The sequence below is a fragment of the Centropristis striata genome, chromosome 16, assembly GCF_030273125.1.
Source record: "Centropristis striata isolate RG_2023a ecotype Rhode Island chromosome 16, C.striata_1.0, whole genome shotgun sequence".
In the NCBI taxonomy this organism is placed as follows: domain Eukaryota; kingdom Metazoa; phylum Chordata; class Actinopteri; order Perciformes; family Serranidae; genus Centropristis; species Centropristis striata.
Window position 1 is genome coordinate 18,708,816 of NC_081532.1, and position 18,221 is coordinate 18,727,036.

The 18,221-nt window shown below is 38.4% G+C and overlaps 1 protein-coding gene across 1 annotated transcript in view; it reads right to left on the reverse strand.

The window, feature by feature from the left end:
* pdss2 (prenyl (decaprenyl) diphosphate synthase, subunit 2) overlaps nucleotides 1–16,415 on the reverse strand; it is a 36,100-nt gene extending 19,685 nt beyond the window's left edge. The window contains exons 1-2 of the mRNA XM_059352657.1: nucleotides 15,598–16,415; nucleotides 6,009–6,143 (exon numbers count right to left, since the gene is read on the reverse strand). Of these exons, the coding sequence (XP_059208640.1) occupies nucleotides 6,009–6,143; nucleotides 15,598–15,845 (383 nt within the window). The 5' untranslated portion in view covers nucleotides 15,846–16,415. The remainder of the gene's footprint in view (nucleotides 1–6,008; nucleotides 6,144–15,597) is intronic.
* Between the last annotated feature and the right edge of the window lie 1,806 nt (nucleotides 16,416–18,221).

The window sequence follows — 18,221 nt, forward strand, 5'->3', positions numbered from 1 at the left end:
TATATTATTAAGCATATTATTACTTGTTTTTATAACTGGCAGAAATGCATACTAACTACAAGTGCCAAAATATTCACATCATAGACACTACCATTAACTATTCCTGTAATACATTGCCCACAAAATTGAAAAACTCATTTATCAAACACAGTCAGCCATATATTTGGTTTGGACTTAGTCTTGGTAGTCGTCGCATTGTTGATGTCAACAGAATGAAGCACTGTATACCTTATCCCCAAACACTAATTCATGGGGTACATGGAAAATGACAATTCTTTTGGTTTGGCTTTAGTCGACAACTTTAGTGCCCCATGATGATCGACATGTGTATGACACCAACCCTTACAGGAATTAAGTAATTTGAGGAAACAAACAACCCTTGAAAATACTTAGAATTTTTGATTTTAAAGTACTGAACAATGGCACAAAGTTCCTGTCTTTAAAAACCAACAATCAGTTGAACCCCTGGTGCATACACATCCCAAAGCTGTGCCTCCAATCTAGCAATCCTGATCAGTAGCAGTGGAGCTTGGGGAGGAAAAAGGGGGACAAGGGGGCCGGTGTATAAATAGCTTTGGTGCCCAGTTGCATAGCAACCGATGCCATCTTGCTGAGGTGTAACGCCCCTCACCACGCCCCTTGTCCTGACTGTTCTGTTCCATTTTCCTCCCTCTGCAGTCTGCCTCGCCATCAAATACAGCCTTGCAGATGTGAGTGCGTCCCTGTGTGTGATTTAAAGAGGTGGCCTGTCCATCAGACCGGCTGTGTGATGTGTTCAGTGGCATGGCTTTCATTTGTCACAAGAAATTAAGAGGTGTGGTGGGTACAAGTTGGACTATCTGTATGTCTGAGTGTTTCTATCTATCTATCTATCTATCTATCTATCTATCTATCTATCTATCTATCTGTCTATCTATCTATCTATCTATCTATCTATCTATCTATACATCTATCTATACATCCATCAATCCATCCATCTATCTATCTATCTATCATGGTGGTGCTTTGGTGAATCATCAGTGTCAGGCAGCAGAGTGGGAAATGTTTTACAAATGCTGCCTGTCAGGAGGGAGGAGACCATCCCCCGGAGGTTTCAATCACCCCCCTCAAAACCGCCCCACCCCGACTCCCTCCATCCTTCCATCTCCTCCATCAGAGGTGCTAATGAGCCCAGGAGAGGTGGGGGGATTGCTGGGGAGAGGGAAAGAGAGAGCCAGATAGTGCAAATGAGGTGATCAAGTCATGCTGCGTGTGTGTGTATGTGTGTTTGGGTTTGGACTATCCATCACACATGAGTGAGGGAATGCTGCATGTTGGATTCAGTGATCCAGTGTCACAGTGATGCGAGTGCCAGGTTGTGACATGAGGTGAGTGTGTAGTAAGTCGTCCTGTAGTGAGACACAACCTGCCGACGCGGCTCGGCCTCACAGCCTGAAAAAAGGACTGGACTCAAGCTCCTCCATGGCGCCCGGGTTATTCCAATTAGTTCTAATATTAGGATGTTTCTGCACAGACACGGCTCCACTACACATATGTGCCTTGTGCCAGCTAGCAGTAAGAAAGAAGCCTTTCAGGCACCCAGCGCACAGCCATGCCAAACACAGCAGTCACTTCTGGAAACCACTTGGCACATACCCACATCCCTGTTCAGAGCTGCACGCTGGAAGTCAATGTGTATGAGAAAAGCCAGGGAGAACCTCAGGGTGCTACCTGAAGCACTTTAACTGCAGTACATTAACACCACATTTAACACTTTGCATTTAAATATGTATAAATAAATAAAAATATGTTGTCGTTTGTTACATTTATTCAAGAAATTCTAGTAAGTAATGTTGCTGCATTCATGTTACAACAAAACTAAAGAGTCTGCAGCTACTCTCCAAACTTTTTTTTTATTCACTGCACTTGCAGTTAAGTAAATATAATAATTAGGCAGAGGGTGGTGTCAGAATAAAAAACAATCACACACATTATAATTGCAACTAATGCCAAATGTTTTCCTGCCAGCAGAAATGGTTTGTGCATATAGAGTGTTGCCGTGGAAATGTAATTTTGTCGGCCACCCCAGATGTTAGCATCGCCCTGGTGCCCTCGCCAAAAAAACCAACTGGATTTCAGATTATTGCAGAAAATAAGCTCTGTGGCAAACAGAAGTTATGCATGACACTTACATATTTTGTTCAGTAAGATAATATTCACAAATAAACACCACTTTTATGGTTTTTGAAGTGTAAATGCGATCGCTAGAAGTAAAAAGCTAACATTAGGGTATAAAGACATACGCAATGACTTTAACAACTGACAAGAGTAGGTATAAGATTAACTTTTAGAGAGCCTTGCATCATAAAGAGCTACAATACAGAGGCTGGGCTGATCTTCTTACTGTTGAACTATGAGGTCATATTAGCTGACTTGCTATGTCTTGTGTTGTTGCACTTACTTTATGTTTGGCTTGGTTAGCAAAGTTGTCAAATAGTTTATGATTGTAACAAATGCTCTTGTACAGATGTTTTTATTTGGATTTACAACAGCGGTGTAGATGTGAACTGAACTGACAGTAGGGGCATGAAATCACAAAAAAATACAAATTCTATGTGTGTTGTATGTGTATGTTGCTTCAAATGGAAAGTCAGGGATTTACCTAAATTCACAAAGACGATGGATATCTAACAAATTACCCAGTAACCCATTCAATGGTAGTTGAGACATTTCACTCAAAACCACAAATAAAATGTTAACCTGAAGGTGGCGCTAGAGAAATGTCAGGGAATCACCTACAGGTGCATCTCAATAAATTAGAATATCATGGAAAAGACCATTATCAGTAGTTCAAGTCAAATAGCCTCAACCAAGTATTGAGTGCATATAGATGGACATACTTTTCAGAGGCCAAGATTGCCATATTAAACATACTTTTTAAAATTGTTTTTTATAATATTCAAAAAAATTTTGAGACACTGAATTTTAGGTCCTCATTAAATGTAAGCCATAATCATTATGATGAGAATAAATTAAATAAATCATTCAGTGTGTAAAAGATCTATATAATGTGATATTTTCACTTTTTGATTTGAATTACTGACATAAATAAACTTTTCTATGATATTCTAATTTATTGAGATGCACCTGTAAGTCAGTCAACAATACATCCAAGAGTTATTGAGATATTAACAGGCCACTAGCATGGCTAAAAACGGCAATACATACATGTACCATAATCATACAGCCCCAATAAGGTTAATACTATCAGCCGTATATGTATTTTAGCTTCTATTGCTCGCAAGAATGGTAAGAACTGCTGTTTGGATATTGCTGAACGATGGTCACTTTGTGTCCTGCAAGGTATTTTGTAATTCCACAGACTGTTAAATCACTTGGCTTTTTTTCAGTTTAATACATCTCATTATTATGTACCTGACAATTGGAATATAAAGCAAGAACTGCCACTGGGAGCTACTGAAAAGGACTTTAAAAAAAGTTAAATTTCCAATTAGCTACAATCTAAATATAAACAAATAATAAAAAAAACATCCCATCTTGTAACTGTGGTTATATTGCCCCCACATTCCATCATATTCGCAAGATGATGTAGTGCTTCATTTACAGGAATTGATATGGACGATAACCACAGAGGACAAGATAGAATTACCTGACACAAGGATTTTATTTCACTATTTATCCTTCAGCAGCCATGTAACAGGGAGGAAAGAGGCATCGCTTTTCTTGGTCTGCTTGCCATGCACATTTATGACTCTACAATACACATGTTTACTGCCCACTGTTTTCTCTCCTGCAGCACATACATGAGAATGGAAATATGTGCAGGTCAGAAAGATTGTCTTCTAGTGTGTCGTTACGAATAAAAACCAATGGATTTTAATAACCAGCTTGGTTTTTATAAGCTGCTTAGTGTGAACTAGCAGTGGTTTGACACAGCAATGATGCTATGATGCTTTATGACTGTGATTAAGGTTGGCACCGTTTAACTTTTGGGAAGATCCTCAAGGGCAGAATGTTTTTATGTAATGTTTTTTTATGCAATGGAAACAGATACAATTTTTCACAGTTAGCCAGGCTTTAGGGAATTTCCCGCATATAGTTGGAAGATTCATCAGGGCAACTTAGTGATGTTGATACTTGCATTATCTAAAGCTGTGAAGTCAAATATGCAGAAGTGTTCAGGAGGTGCAGCAGATGTCAAGAAGTGTGATAAACACCAACAAACAAAAAAACAAAGCCAGATAAAGAGCTTAGTTGAGGGGCATTTAAAGGATCCAGTTAGTAATGTGCAAAGCTAGAGTGCAAGCACAAAACCTGTAGTCTTTAACATTTCAACTAATAGAGAGCAAACAAAAAGCCAAGCCAGAAGTTGGCCTCACCATGGGGTTTATTGAGAATTCACCTATGGGATATTTGCATTGGATTTTGGATTACTGCATTACTTTTGTGATTTCATGCCCCTACTGTCTTAGAGTGCAGTTCACATCTACAGCGCTGTTGTAAATCCAAATAAAAACATCTGTACAAGAGCATTTGTTATTATTACATTTGTTACAATCATATATTTATTTATATACATAATCTATTTGACAACTTTGCTAACCAAGCCAAACATAACGGAAGTGCAACAACAAAAGACAGCAAGCCAGCTAATATTACCTCATAGTTCAACAATAAGAAGATCAGCCCAGCCTCTGTATTGTAGCTTTTTATTATGCAAAGCTCTCAAAGCTTGTGTTTATCAGGGCCATTACTATCTTGGCTAGCATTATGGTAGCCCACTCAGATGGCCCGCTGTGACAAACGCATGTTTCTGATACTTGCATGTTTTATTCAGCAGGATACTCACTTTTATGATGTTTGAAGTGTTCATGCAGCCAACAGAAGTGAAAAGCTAATGTTATGCTATAGAGAACTACACCACTGTCGCATGATTTCTACATCACTACTGTTATGTTCAGGCACTCTCCGACAAGCTAACCAGCCGTTTTGACAAGTTAGTGAAACTGTAGCCTAATAAATTGTTTATTAACCTAATTTACAATCTATAAGAGTTTGCAAGAGCACTGAAAAACACAACTAGACGATGTGAGGCGGACTAGAGAGAGTTCCATCCGTGTCCTACGTGATGTTGCTTAACGTCCCCGACAACCACAGCAACCGTGAACAACGCGAACATCTCTTCAGTTTGTGTTAACCTTATTTCAGGAATCTAACCACAAACCCATTCAAAATCCTCATCTAGTGTAAGAGGATACCCAGGGTGCTAAAATGCTAACTTACTTCCGGGTTTAAGAACTCATTCCTGTGGCGCCCTATCTATCTATAAAAGCATGAAGCGTCTGTGCGTGTGTGTGTGTGTGTCTAGGGCAAATCTCGCATCATCGAGACTAACCTAAGACTTTGTATGTGGCTTGCACATGGCACGAAGGTGCGCATCCTCGATTTTGAAGATTTTTTAATTCATTTTTCAAAATATCATTATTTACGTAGGAGGTGTTGCGGCATTGCACTGTTTCTGATCGGACGTCTTTTAGGGGAGCTCCGCCCCATTGTGTGATAGGCCTACACCTGGTCAGTAACCAAAGTCACTCTGGATTTCCACCCTGACTCATCTCATCTGTAAGTCTATTTAGCCTACCTATCTTTCAGTTCAGTTTTAAAGTGCGCTACAAGGTTTGATTTTCCATTAATATTCAAATAGTTTCTAGTGAATATCAATGTTCAATGTGTATGTGCTGGATGGTGTGCGTACCTTATGAAAAGCAAGTGTTTTATGGAGTTGCAGACGTTGTAGTGTGGCATGTAATGTATGAATACATACTTCCTAAGGGCACTGCACAAGTGTAAAATAATGCAAAGTGTTTTCCTGAACACCCTACCTGGGCCCTGTACTAAGAAGCAAGTCCAACAAACCCAGGGTATATTTTTGTTACTGGGCTTCACTTAACCTAGCAACTACAGCCTGGCTAAACATGCGCTGGTTTTAGTAAATTCAGGTTATTTACCTCGGGTAGATGCCACTGACCATGTCCTGGGCCAGGAGATCGGAGGCTGCATGGCTCGGCCCAGCGGCTTTCGACAGCAGCAGCACAATCAGTCCCCTCATTTGAAGGTTGTTCCTGCTGTCGTAGACAAAGCCCCTGCAAAGAAATACCAGCAGTACGTTAAAATACAAAAAAACAACCAAAAGTTGACATTTAATCAACTTATAAGGATGCAGGGTCTATTAACTCTGTGTGAAAAACTTTTTTCTCATAATCCTTCACAATAAAAGCAGACATGCTGTAATGGCATTCTAACTGAATGCTAAGTTTATCACAGAGTTTTAAAAAAATTCCAACAATGTAGTTTAAAGTCCAATCTTGCTAAGCAGCGAAGAGTTTTTAAAAGGTAGCACCGTGTATCATTTATGTTTCTAACATCTTTCCCTACACCCTGCTGCCATCTGTTGTGAAGAGCCTGATTCCAGCTACACCTGCTCCTGATGCTTCACCCTGTTTTAATGAGCAATGTTTGAGGACCAGGAGCAGCTTGGAAACTTCCAGCAGGCATAGTTTAACTTAGGTGGTTTAAAAAGTGGAGGGGAATTAATTTTGACTGACATATTACTTCCAAAGTGAAGCTCTTTCTCCTTTGGGCTGAAATGCAATCCCAGTGATTCCAAGGTGGGTACTTAATGTGAAATGTAATCATTACATTACATTCTACTTCTATTACTTCCAGTATCATGTTTGAAGAGATATTAACTCACACAGGATCATTTAAAACATCATAGATATGTAAACATTTATACTAGGGCTGTTTGACAAAAATCATAATCATGATTAATTTGATGAATATTGAAATCACTTTGATCAACATTATACTTACAGAAAAACAAATCTAGAAATAAATGTAAAAAATCTAAAATTATATAATAAATAATTTATATCAAATTAAATAATATCAAGTTTTCCCTGCCATTATTATCACCTATGGTGAGGCACCCAGTTGGTTTTCAACACATCTATACCGAATTAATGTCAAATCAGTGTGAAGAGCATCAAAACTAACTAAATTATTTTTCACAGTGTTTGCTTGTTATCTGCTCTAGCTTTTGCATTTTTTTTGTTCACAGATATGATTATAATGGCCCAAACGGTGTGAAATGGCATATCTTTAATTGAAAATATTAAAAATTATATATACGACCACCAAATGTAATGTAAGTCTTTCACAAACTTAGGCAAAATACTGTTGTAATGTTAGTTCTCTTCCACAACCTACTGAAAACTATTAAACATATATTCAATGTACAATCCTGGTTCTAAAAAAGTTGGGACACAAAAACATGATATAAACAGAATGCAATCATTTGCAACTTGTGTTAAGCTGAATACAACACAAAGACTAGACCCTTTCTTAAACTGGTACACTTGTTTGTGTGTGTGGTTTTTTTGAAAGTATATACACTCAGTCTGAATTTGATGCAATCCAATTTTATTTATATTTTAAACAGCTGCCCAACTTTTCTGAATCAGGGTTGTAAAAAGATTATAAATAAAAAGAAATTAGACCAAAATAAATTGATCAGAAATGTTGTAGTGCGCTGCCACAACCCACTCAAAACTCCTTAACATATATTCAGTATTTTGGTGATCTATATCCAACTTATTCCAGTCAGTAACTTATTAAAAATGGGTAAAAGGAAAAAGGTTTGCTTGATTTATACCAAGAGCATCATCACAAAACAGAATGTGATCCAATAATAATTTCATCACGATTATCCTGTTTTCATTAAAGAGATAATAAAATGTGGTTAACTGGCCTGCTTTTATATACATAAGTTGTAGTTATAGTTATTATAGACCAGTTCCATTTTGTTGGACAAAGAATGAAACAAAATGACTGTTGCAACCTGATGACACAATGAAAACGGTACCACTAAATGTTAAAGGCTTATCGAACTGAATTTATTGTGTGTGGTAACAACAAATAACAGGAATATAATTGATCAGTTTTGCTGTAGGACTGTATATTTCTTTTGGGTTTGGGGGGAGAAACACACCCACAAAGACGCACACGGAGCCCAGAGGTAGCTGCCTGCGTGGTGGGCAGATTAAATATCTTTTTACGCTCTCTGGGGAGCGGTTAGACAGAGCACCTCTAATCCTGTCCCTATGGGAGCCCCTTGTGCCATGAATCACGCTCTCGTTAGGGGCTCCGAGGCAGACAAGCGGCCACGCCCCCTCCTGTGCTCAATGCCCAGACACCGGCCTCACCACCACACCGCCAGCCCCGAGCCCCCACCCTCTCTGACCCACCCCTGCACCACAGGGGGAGGTGGAGGAACCCGAGACAGAGAGTGGATGAGAGAGATAAAGCATGAGGAGAGGGAGGGGACGGGGAAAGATGGAGGGAATAGAGGCCAGACAGAAATGAGAATGCCAGAAAAGATGACATTAGAAATACACCGGTGATTCACAGCATTCTGGTGCTGAAAGGAAAAAAATACACAAAGCTTTTTTTTCCTTCCCCCAAAAACATAAAACACCTCATGCTGCTTCCCCCCCAAAAAGAATTTATGATACAGCTGACATTATGTAGGGGCTGTCTTTCATTGCAGCTCATGAGATTTATTTATGGTCACTCTAAATTTTTACTCAATTGGGAAATAGGGACTAGCCCGGCACGCTGATGAATGCTAGAGAGCAAAAATTAAGAAGCTGCTCTACTCTTGGGGAGTCCGGTTAAGCCAGTGGCCTGAGGGTGGCGGATGATTAATATTTATGTCACTATCCACACCAGCATACATCAATCAATCACAACCGCCCTCCTGCAAAGGGGTGGGGCAAAGATGATGTGGAGAAAGAGAGATAGTGGGGGCTACAGAGAGAGAGAGAAATGGGCTGCTGTCATTTTAAAGGGTTGTGAACAGGTCACCACGCCTTCTGCTCCACAACTGCAGCGCAGGAATTTGGGAACTTTAGTCGGCGTATGCAGGGGCTGAAATTAATGCATGCAAATGTATGACCTCACATGTGTGCCGGTATATTGATTCTCTGTCTGCTGTGCAAGAATGAATGCCAAATATGCCCGCACTTTTCTTAAGGATAGAATTTATGCAATGCAGCCGTCTCTACTGCATAGCGGATACCTTTATAGATTATGATCATGATATGTTGAGAAAATCTCCTAACAGTTTATTCCTGTTTATTTCCAGGACTTGATTGTGGCCCGGAGTGCAGCAGATGGTTCTGTTTGGTGTGGGAATGTGCCTCTTGCTTTGAAAACATGTTGCAAGGTCCTGATAAAACACAAAGTAGGTTTTAACCCCTAGAGGCCCACATAAGACCATAAAAAAGACAATTTTGTCTTTTTTTGTTAAAGGGAAAAGAAACCTTTAGAGCGAGACAGCAGGTTAACAATAGATGCCACATAGAAGTTGGGAACATGAAGATAAACATGAGATGCTGATCAGCACTGTGTGTCAAGTGATAAATCTGTAATAAACATGGTGTTTTGGTTAGGCTACTATTCAATTGTGTTATTATTCGTTGTTTTAATGCCAATTTAACATTAGGCCATTTTTCGACAAATGGATGTCGAGCGCTTCGGTTCTGGAAGCTGCTGAGAAATCCCCCTTATTGTCAGTATACCTAGGAAAGCAACACATCCCCTGAATGCTCTAGGTCTCTAGTTAGTGGTTGTAAAGTTTCACGAGGCTGTGATTATCCTAGAGGTCACAGCAGCTCATTACATACAGTGAGGTCAAGTTTTGAAAAAATGCTCTTACTATAATAAAAACGCTACTATTGGGATGAAAATTGGGCTCATTGAATCCACAGGGGTCTCAGCTTTCCAGTCATACCCAATTTATGCAATTCAAAGATAAACATAAACATTTACAACATTTTAAGATGGAAAAGGAGAGAAAAATGGTTTCTGTCCCAAACTGCATGGGATTAGCATAAATTGGGTGTCAGAGGATTAAGGACTCAAGAAACATATTTTCTCACCAGTTCATTAATAGTTTACTAATTCTCATTTTCTTATTGGTTTAAACTGGGCGGGGTTCAGTTGTAAAGGAGTGATGTCACTTCCATGCGATCAGGAATTAGCAATATTTTAATGAGAATGTGATGACAGCTGTGGGGGCGTTTGTTTCTGTTCAAAGACCGCTGTCAGTCAGATCTGATATAACACCCACAGAGTTCTAACACAACAGATTAGCTGATTTTTTTGAACGGTAAACTCTTAATAAACAATAATTAAAGGTGCCCTGTGGAGTTTTCTTGTTAACAAACACAGGTTTTGTTTATAGTCAGTGTTATTTACCAAAATGCATTCTGTGTGCGATATTCTATTAGAATATTTTAAAACCTGCATCATTTACATTATGTTTATTAATATGTCATTATGTCTTTTTCTTTCCTGTCTTTTGCTAACTTGTGCTGCCACCTGTCAACCAGTAAAACAATGTGAAAGGGTGAACTGTTTTACGGTGGCCCTGAGAGCTCACAGCGCTGCAACTTAAGAAAACACATACAAATACACAAAACACAAGCAAACTGTGCTCATCCTCATCAATTTGACAACACAAGCGCAGCATTTAAAAAACATGCTGCAAAGACCACACCACAAAAGAAGTGTTTTCAGAGGAAACTTAAAAGTGATACACATGGTCTGGACACGCTTGTGATATTATCAAGTTACTTCAAGATAATGATAATTTCCGGTTATAACGTCATAACACAAATTGATAAATAACAAATGTTGGTAGCATTGTTGTAAGCAAACATGGCTAATGCTATCCCGCTAGCCCGTATCAATCACATTGCAGTTAAACAAATCAAATAAATGAATGACACACATTTTAGTTGGTCTCTCTCAATGGCACTGAGTTGGTCTTGGTCTTGCTCGCCCGCTAACGTTTGCACGGTATCGATCCCTGGCTAAGGTTAGCATGTTATGATCAGCTGCTAACGTTAGCATGCTATCACTAGCCCGTATCAATCACATTGCAGTTAAGCACATCAAATAAATTAAATATTTTATATATTAATATAAAATTATCATCTTGAAATAACTTGATAAAATCACATGCATGTCCAGACATGTGCATCACTTTTAAGTGTCCTCTGGAACCACTTCTGCCGTTTTGTGGTCTTTGCAGCGTTTTTTCTTATTGTGTTGTGGTCTTTGCAGCGTGTTTTCGAAATGCTGTGCTTGTGTTGTCAAATTGATGAAGATGTTTTCTCAATTTGCTTGTGTTTTGTGTATTTGCATGTGTTTTCTTAAGTTGCAGAGCTGTGAGCTATCAGGGTCACTGTGGTGTTTCTTTAAATTTAACAAGCGTTCAAATGAGCAACTTATTTGGAGGCCCGTTGTGCTCCAATATGCAACATACTTTTCATACGTCACAGAGTGTGAAGAATCTTTAATTTCAATGTTCATTCATGTCCACAGTGTTGATGCAATATACAGGCTAAATAGGCACCATTTAAACTAATCTTTCTCTTGTATTAATCAATATATATTGAATGTGAAGCTCGAGATTGCAGAAGATAATGTGAGAAAACACTGAAAGGAAACACTAGTCGAAGTCAAACTCTCAAGGACTGTCCTTAAAGCAAGTTAAGTTTCTCCTCCCGGGCCGCAGTCCCCTCGCTGTAACTCCAGACTTTGGGGCAAAGTTAGCTGAGCTGCAGTTTTTGAGAATGAAAGGAAAGGAAAAACCGAAACCCAACTCCACGAGGGTCTGCCTGTCTGCTATTGTGGATATTTTTATCTGCCGCGCGTCTAAGGCGGAGACACAGTGGGAAATACGAACCAGCCAACCCAAGCTGACAGTGAGGAGTCAGACTGTCAAGAGGTCTGCTCCCCACCCCCCCTCACCACCCCCCTCCCCCCCTGCTACAACACCCAAATGGATTGTCATATCAGATTTAGGTGTATAGGTTATTACACCCTTGGGCTCCTGTTTCCAACACACCCGTCTGCATGGCGGGATTGAGTTTGAGGACTCTCTCTTCTCGTTCTCTTTCCTCGGTTCTCAAAGTTCCTGATTTCTTTGATAAAACATAAGAAAGCTCGGGCAACTCCTATGACAAGGTAACTGGATAATTTGCGACCTGTTTTAGCTCCTCCTTCGTCAAAACACAGTTGTGGCTTTGCAGTTGCATCACAAATCAGCTCTACCGGCTTTGTGCAAATACAGCTAAACACTGGATATAAACACGTGACTAGTGTGATTATTGGTCTGTCTAGAAACATCTAATTGAGTACATTTATACCCAAAAATAGGTGATTATAGCACAGTAGACTGTCCACATATTTTCAAATGTGGGCATTCTGTTTTGCCCACATTTGCAGGAGAAATTAATGCACAGAAAAAAACAGGACATTAACAAAACTGGGAATAGTCAATCTTCAAACTTTTCCATTAAAATACAAAATTCATGCAGGGACGAACCAATACATGACTTTGCTTTTGCAAAAACTCTAGCCTATTGCAATTTCAGCAACACTGGCAGCCTTGTTAGTAGAGGTGGGGGGAAAATCGATACAGCATAGTATCGTGATATTTTGCGTGGCAATATATCGATTCATGCCCACCAAGTTTGTTTTTTACGGAGGCTATATCGGTTGTCAGGATATGGTGTCGGGAAATTGTTGAAACAACGCTGCAAAGTTAGGTTTTTTTATGTTTCATTCAAAGAACATTCAGAGCAGAGAAGCTTAAAGTTTTTGAAAGTTGAAAATGCTGCAGTTGTTGTCGTTGTTGTCAAAGTTCAGTTTGGTTGAATACTTTGTTGGTCAGTCTGTGGGTTTGACTCTCATTGTGGAGAGATAAAGACTGAAGTGAGATGAATACACTGAGAATTTTCTCTTATTTCACAAAAAAATTCTTGATTGAATTTAATTTTTTGGACACAAAATGCAATTAAACAGTTAAATCACAATATATTGTATCGCAATACTCAGCATATCGCAAAATGCCTAAAATCGCAATAATATCGTGGGGTTTCTGCTGATTCACACCTCTAGTTGTTAGTATAGAATATTAGTTGAAATGTTATCATTTTTACTTTTTGTTTAGAGGGAGTTTTGTGTTTCCATTTAACTAAATGTTTTCCATTTTATGATACTTCATGTATTTTAGAGGGAAAACTGTACTTTTTTTACTTAACTACATATAGTCAGACACTCTACTGTAGGCCTACTGTATTGACTAGTTCCTTTTAAAATAAATCTTGCAATAAAAACATTAAATATGCAAGTTGTACAATATTCTAATAAAATAAAGAAATTTGTCATCCAGACCTCAATCAATCAGCAACTTTAGCTAAGTTGCAGTAGTTAGCTAGTAACAGCAGTGATAATGACGGTGGAGGTGAACTGACATATAAACACCTTTCAAAGTACTTAAAACTCTTGGTGAGAAACACTGAATATAAACACAACTTTAGTCTGTTTACCAAAAACCCAACAAGGTACCTTTCACAGTTAGTTTAACTTATCTTTTCTCAAAAAACATTGACATGTGTTTGACCCTAGTGGCTTTTGGGATCAAAACTGATTTTCTTGTAGTACACTTGTATTTTGTGTATCTCCTTTGAAGGAAAAACACAATCAAAATGCTTTCAGATCCCTCAAATCTGTTCTGAAGGAACTGCATCTATCAAATTTAAAGAGTTTGTGGAAACCATTAAGTGTTTCACTACCAGTCAAGTCAGAGTGCACAAATCAAAGCTTAAAAAACAATAATCTTTAATACTACAAAGATAGCTTATGAGAGGAAAATGGCATTTATTTATCTGAATTCATAAGCACCAAAACCATAACTTCATTAAATCCCAGATGCTGCCATGAAATTATGAAATTATTTTTTTCTGACGTACAACAATAGCAACAGACTCCTGAGCACACTAGACACTTCTAATAAGCTTGGAGTATGATGGACTGAGACTGATTTTAAGATGGTTATCACAAGAAATAATACACATAATACAGCATCAGATATATCTGTCATAAGAGACAGCAGTCACTGACAATGGCTGCTGAAGAGATGTATTGATTTATTGACTACAAACAATTGTTGTTTACCCACATGCCTATAGAACGATGAAAGAGGATACTATGGATACATCTTCAGGTGGGGTCAAGTTTGTTTAGGTTTGTGTGTAGATCCTGCAAGACACAACATAAATATCAACCCACAACAAAGGCCGCCAAGAAACCGACTATGCAGGATTTGTATAGACTCTCAATCATCACTTAAGACCCACTAAAAGTGTGTGATGGTGTCAATATCTGCAGAGGACGTGCCCTTTTCAGGATGTTCCTGGGCGTCCACCTTTGTGCACAAAACAAATAAAGTAGCAGACAAAGTGCCAAAAACTGCAAATATAGTGGGGTGAAATGCCAAGTGGACAAAACTTATTCCAAGACGAGAGTGAGGCCATATCCACACTAATGATTTACTTTTAAAACACATACATTTATGCCTAGAGTTTACACTACTCTAGCGTTTCTGGACCCCTAAATTAGAGAGCTTTAAAATGCTGTTGACCCCGTTTGAGTTTGAAAACTCCAGGGTCTGGACTGGTGGAAAGCAAAGCGTAACAAGCAAACTTTGATCCATGTGCACTTGTTATGTTACTCATACAAAATCTCCCTCCAGGTTAAGGAGTAAGATAAACTCATTTCATATTGAAATAGAGTGATTTAAACAAGAACCTGCCCCCCTTCATTTCAAGTTTATTATCTATTTTTTAAGCTTTGCTGACAGCCAGAATTGATATTTCGACCGATATTTGAATTTAGTTTGGTGTGGCTCATAGGCAATGATGTTAAAGTATTCAAATCCCTTACTTAACTTAACTAATACTTGATCTCCCCTGTCCTGAAATCTCTTCACTGGCTCCCTGTTGCATACAGGATTCAGTTTAAAATTCTTACTCTCACATATAGAGCATTGCATGGTCAGGCTCCCCTATATATAGTTAAACTACTTCACTACTTTTATGTTTAATTGTGTTTTAACTGTGTTTTAATTGTCTTATGTCCCCTATCTTATTTCTTTCTTTTGACTTACTTACTCACTTAAGTAAAAGTAAGAATACCACACTGCAGAATCACTCCACTACAAGTTAAAGTCCTGCATTCAAAAATTACTTCAGTAAAAGCATCAGTATCAAAATGTACAACTCAGATTGTTACATATATTTATTTCAAATATAATATTCGATTTTTTAAATGCATTTATGTAAGCATTTTAGCATGTCGTTATGCAGCATTTTACTGTTGTGCAGGTAGGGCTCATTTTAACTACTTATTTTAATTTATAAACGTGTAATAATTTTCAATTGATCATATTATATTCAACTTTGACCTGAAAAGTAACTAAAGCTGTCAGCAAAAAGTAGTGGAGTAAAGAATACAATAGTTACCGCTTCTAAATGTTGTGAAGTAGAAGTAGAAAGTTACATAATGTGGAAATACTCAAGTGCCTCACAATTACACTTAAGTACAGTACTTGAGTAAATGTACTTAGTTACATTCCACCACAGCTCAGAGGTGAGATAACCAGGATAACTTCAGCACTATTACCTTGCAGTGTTGAGTAAAGGGTGTTGAGTGCCGATCAGCTTCCTGACGAGCATGGCCACATTACTGAGTTCATCACTGAGCAGGCAGCGGAGGCTCATGAAGGAGGTTGGATATCCGACGATCTTCTCTGCATCGGAGACCACTTTGCTCCAGTTTGAAGGTCCTGAGCTGGAGAAGAGACTCAGCGTCCTCTGTGCTCGGCTGGATAAAGCCTTGCAGGACAGCCGCGACCAGGTAGCTGGAAACATTTTCTCTCACACTGTAATTCAATTATTTTTTTAGTAGTATGAGACAGCTGCTTAAAGTCCCATTCACGTACCATCCACCATCTTTAAATGTTTAGCATCAAATTCGACCGCTAACGTCGTGAAGTGTTCCTAAACGGTGCCGCATTTGTACGATTTATCAAAACGTTTAATTTGCTCTTCAAACAGTTCTGTCACTGTATGAAAAACTAGCAATGTTTCACAACACACGACCTGTCACTGTAAGCCGCCATCTTTCAATGCGTCATACGTTACGTCGTGTAAAACGTAATGACGTTTGGTCAGATTCCGATAGGTCCTGCTCTATTGAGAGCACTTCCGGCCAAACTCCGTTAGAAAATTAAGCATTTTTACACTCTTTTAAGATTGTTTTTCAAAGTTCTAAATTGATAAACAAGGCATGAATCGATTTGTACATTGTAATGTCATGTGATTCATTCGGCAAGTATAAGATTTACAAAGCGCCACTATAGCTTGGTCAAAAATAAACTTTTACAGTTGGTTCACACCTGTGGAAAAGATTGTGTGATTATGGAAATACAACAAAACCCGCCAATTACTTTTTTTTTTTTTTTTTTAGAGGTCTTTAGGGTTGTAAGGGAATAAAAACGCTCCTCACCAACAACAAGGTACCAACCAGAGGGGTCATGTAGCTACCTGTAGCTCCCTTAAATCCTGGTAAGTGGATGTTTTTGAACTGATTTGAAATGTTTTTAGGCAACCCAGGATAAACCACTTAAACAAATAAATGAAAAAGAGTTCCAATCTGTTCAAACCACTAAATGTGTTCATTACATTTTTTAATAACAAAATTCTGTGGGACAGTCAACATAATTTGATTGATTGCCCTTGAATTAGTGTCACTTTGCCTTCAAAATAAAAACATGTTAATATAAAATGGCAAAGATAAACACTGGTGAGAATATAAACCAGTGAATTGATTATATTTTGGGGCTAGCATTAAGATTTCAACTTGAATTATATTGTTAGTAGACATACATGAGGATGTAGGCCCAATAATATAAAGATTTGTGAAAATTAAACTGCAAATTCACCTTCAGCATAGGCTGTCCAGGCAACTGTAGCTATACGTTCACACAAAGCTGTACTGACAGTATTACACTGCACCTACTTGTATGTTAAGTAATCTGATGGCCCATCTGCTTTCCATTTACTGTGGATGATATTATTTTCACATTTGTGGAGTTGAATGAGGGCAGCACCATTTTGATGATTTGTTGCTTTATAATTTTTTGATCATTAGAGAACATCATCTATTATAGGAGAGACCCCAGTAATTCTAATAAGATCTTGTTCTTTTTGATAGATTAAGAGCCAGTACTGCTTCACAGTTTGTTCTTCATTTAATTGGCACTGAAAGATCAGTGACATTTCTTGTGCATGTTTCATATTAAGTCCGATTACAGTAAATCAAGACCATGCTTAGTGAGCCTTTAAGCCAATGTGGAAACACTTTTGGATAAAATCTGTCTTAGTTCTGTCCTTTCTTGTTACGTGTTCATAATATGGCCATCGTCATCGGCAAACCACAAATTTCAACTTCCAATACTGAGGTCATAATGATTTGAATGCCAGATGAAAAAATATGAAACAATCTATTTAATCCAAAGTGTTTAAATTATGAAAGCCAGTTCATGTTTCAGTTAATGTTATAAAACCCTTGTGACAATATGACAGTTCCACAGTATGATAGGGAAATGCCCCAGCAGCGTGAGTTTAACAATGCTTTCATTGAATCCTTCTCCATCTGCTTATTGCTGACTGGAGAGAAAGTCTGTCAAGGACAACTTGCATAACGCTGCAGTCTCCTTTGCAAAACAAACACTTACTGTAAACTCATGAATTACACTGTATACAAAAGGAAAACTGTACTTTGACTTGTTATTGATCCATCAGTTCACAGCATCATCATCATCTTGTCATAACCAAGCTGCAACCTCCAGGCCTGAAATGAGGAGCCAATGCAAAAGAGCCAAAAGCTGCAATTTTTTGACTGACCACTAGAGGCTGGCTCTAAAAGGGACTATATCCTCATTGGATCCCATCTTAAATATAAACAAGGAACAGCAGAAATAAGCATGCTTAAAGCCTGGTACAAAAAAGGTTTGCTTTTGGTGTCCATAGCTAATTTCCCTCTTAATGACAACTGTGATGTTTTTTTAAGTCACACCCCTGTTTGATTCATATTAATGCTATACAAAGTTATACATAATTAAGGATGAGTCTGCTTTGAGTGACAGGCAAATGCCCGTACAGGTTGCTTGCTGCTGTAGTCTTCTACACCTCTTTGCTCCTTTTTTTGGATTAACTGGGAAATGATGTCAGCCCTGCGATAGT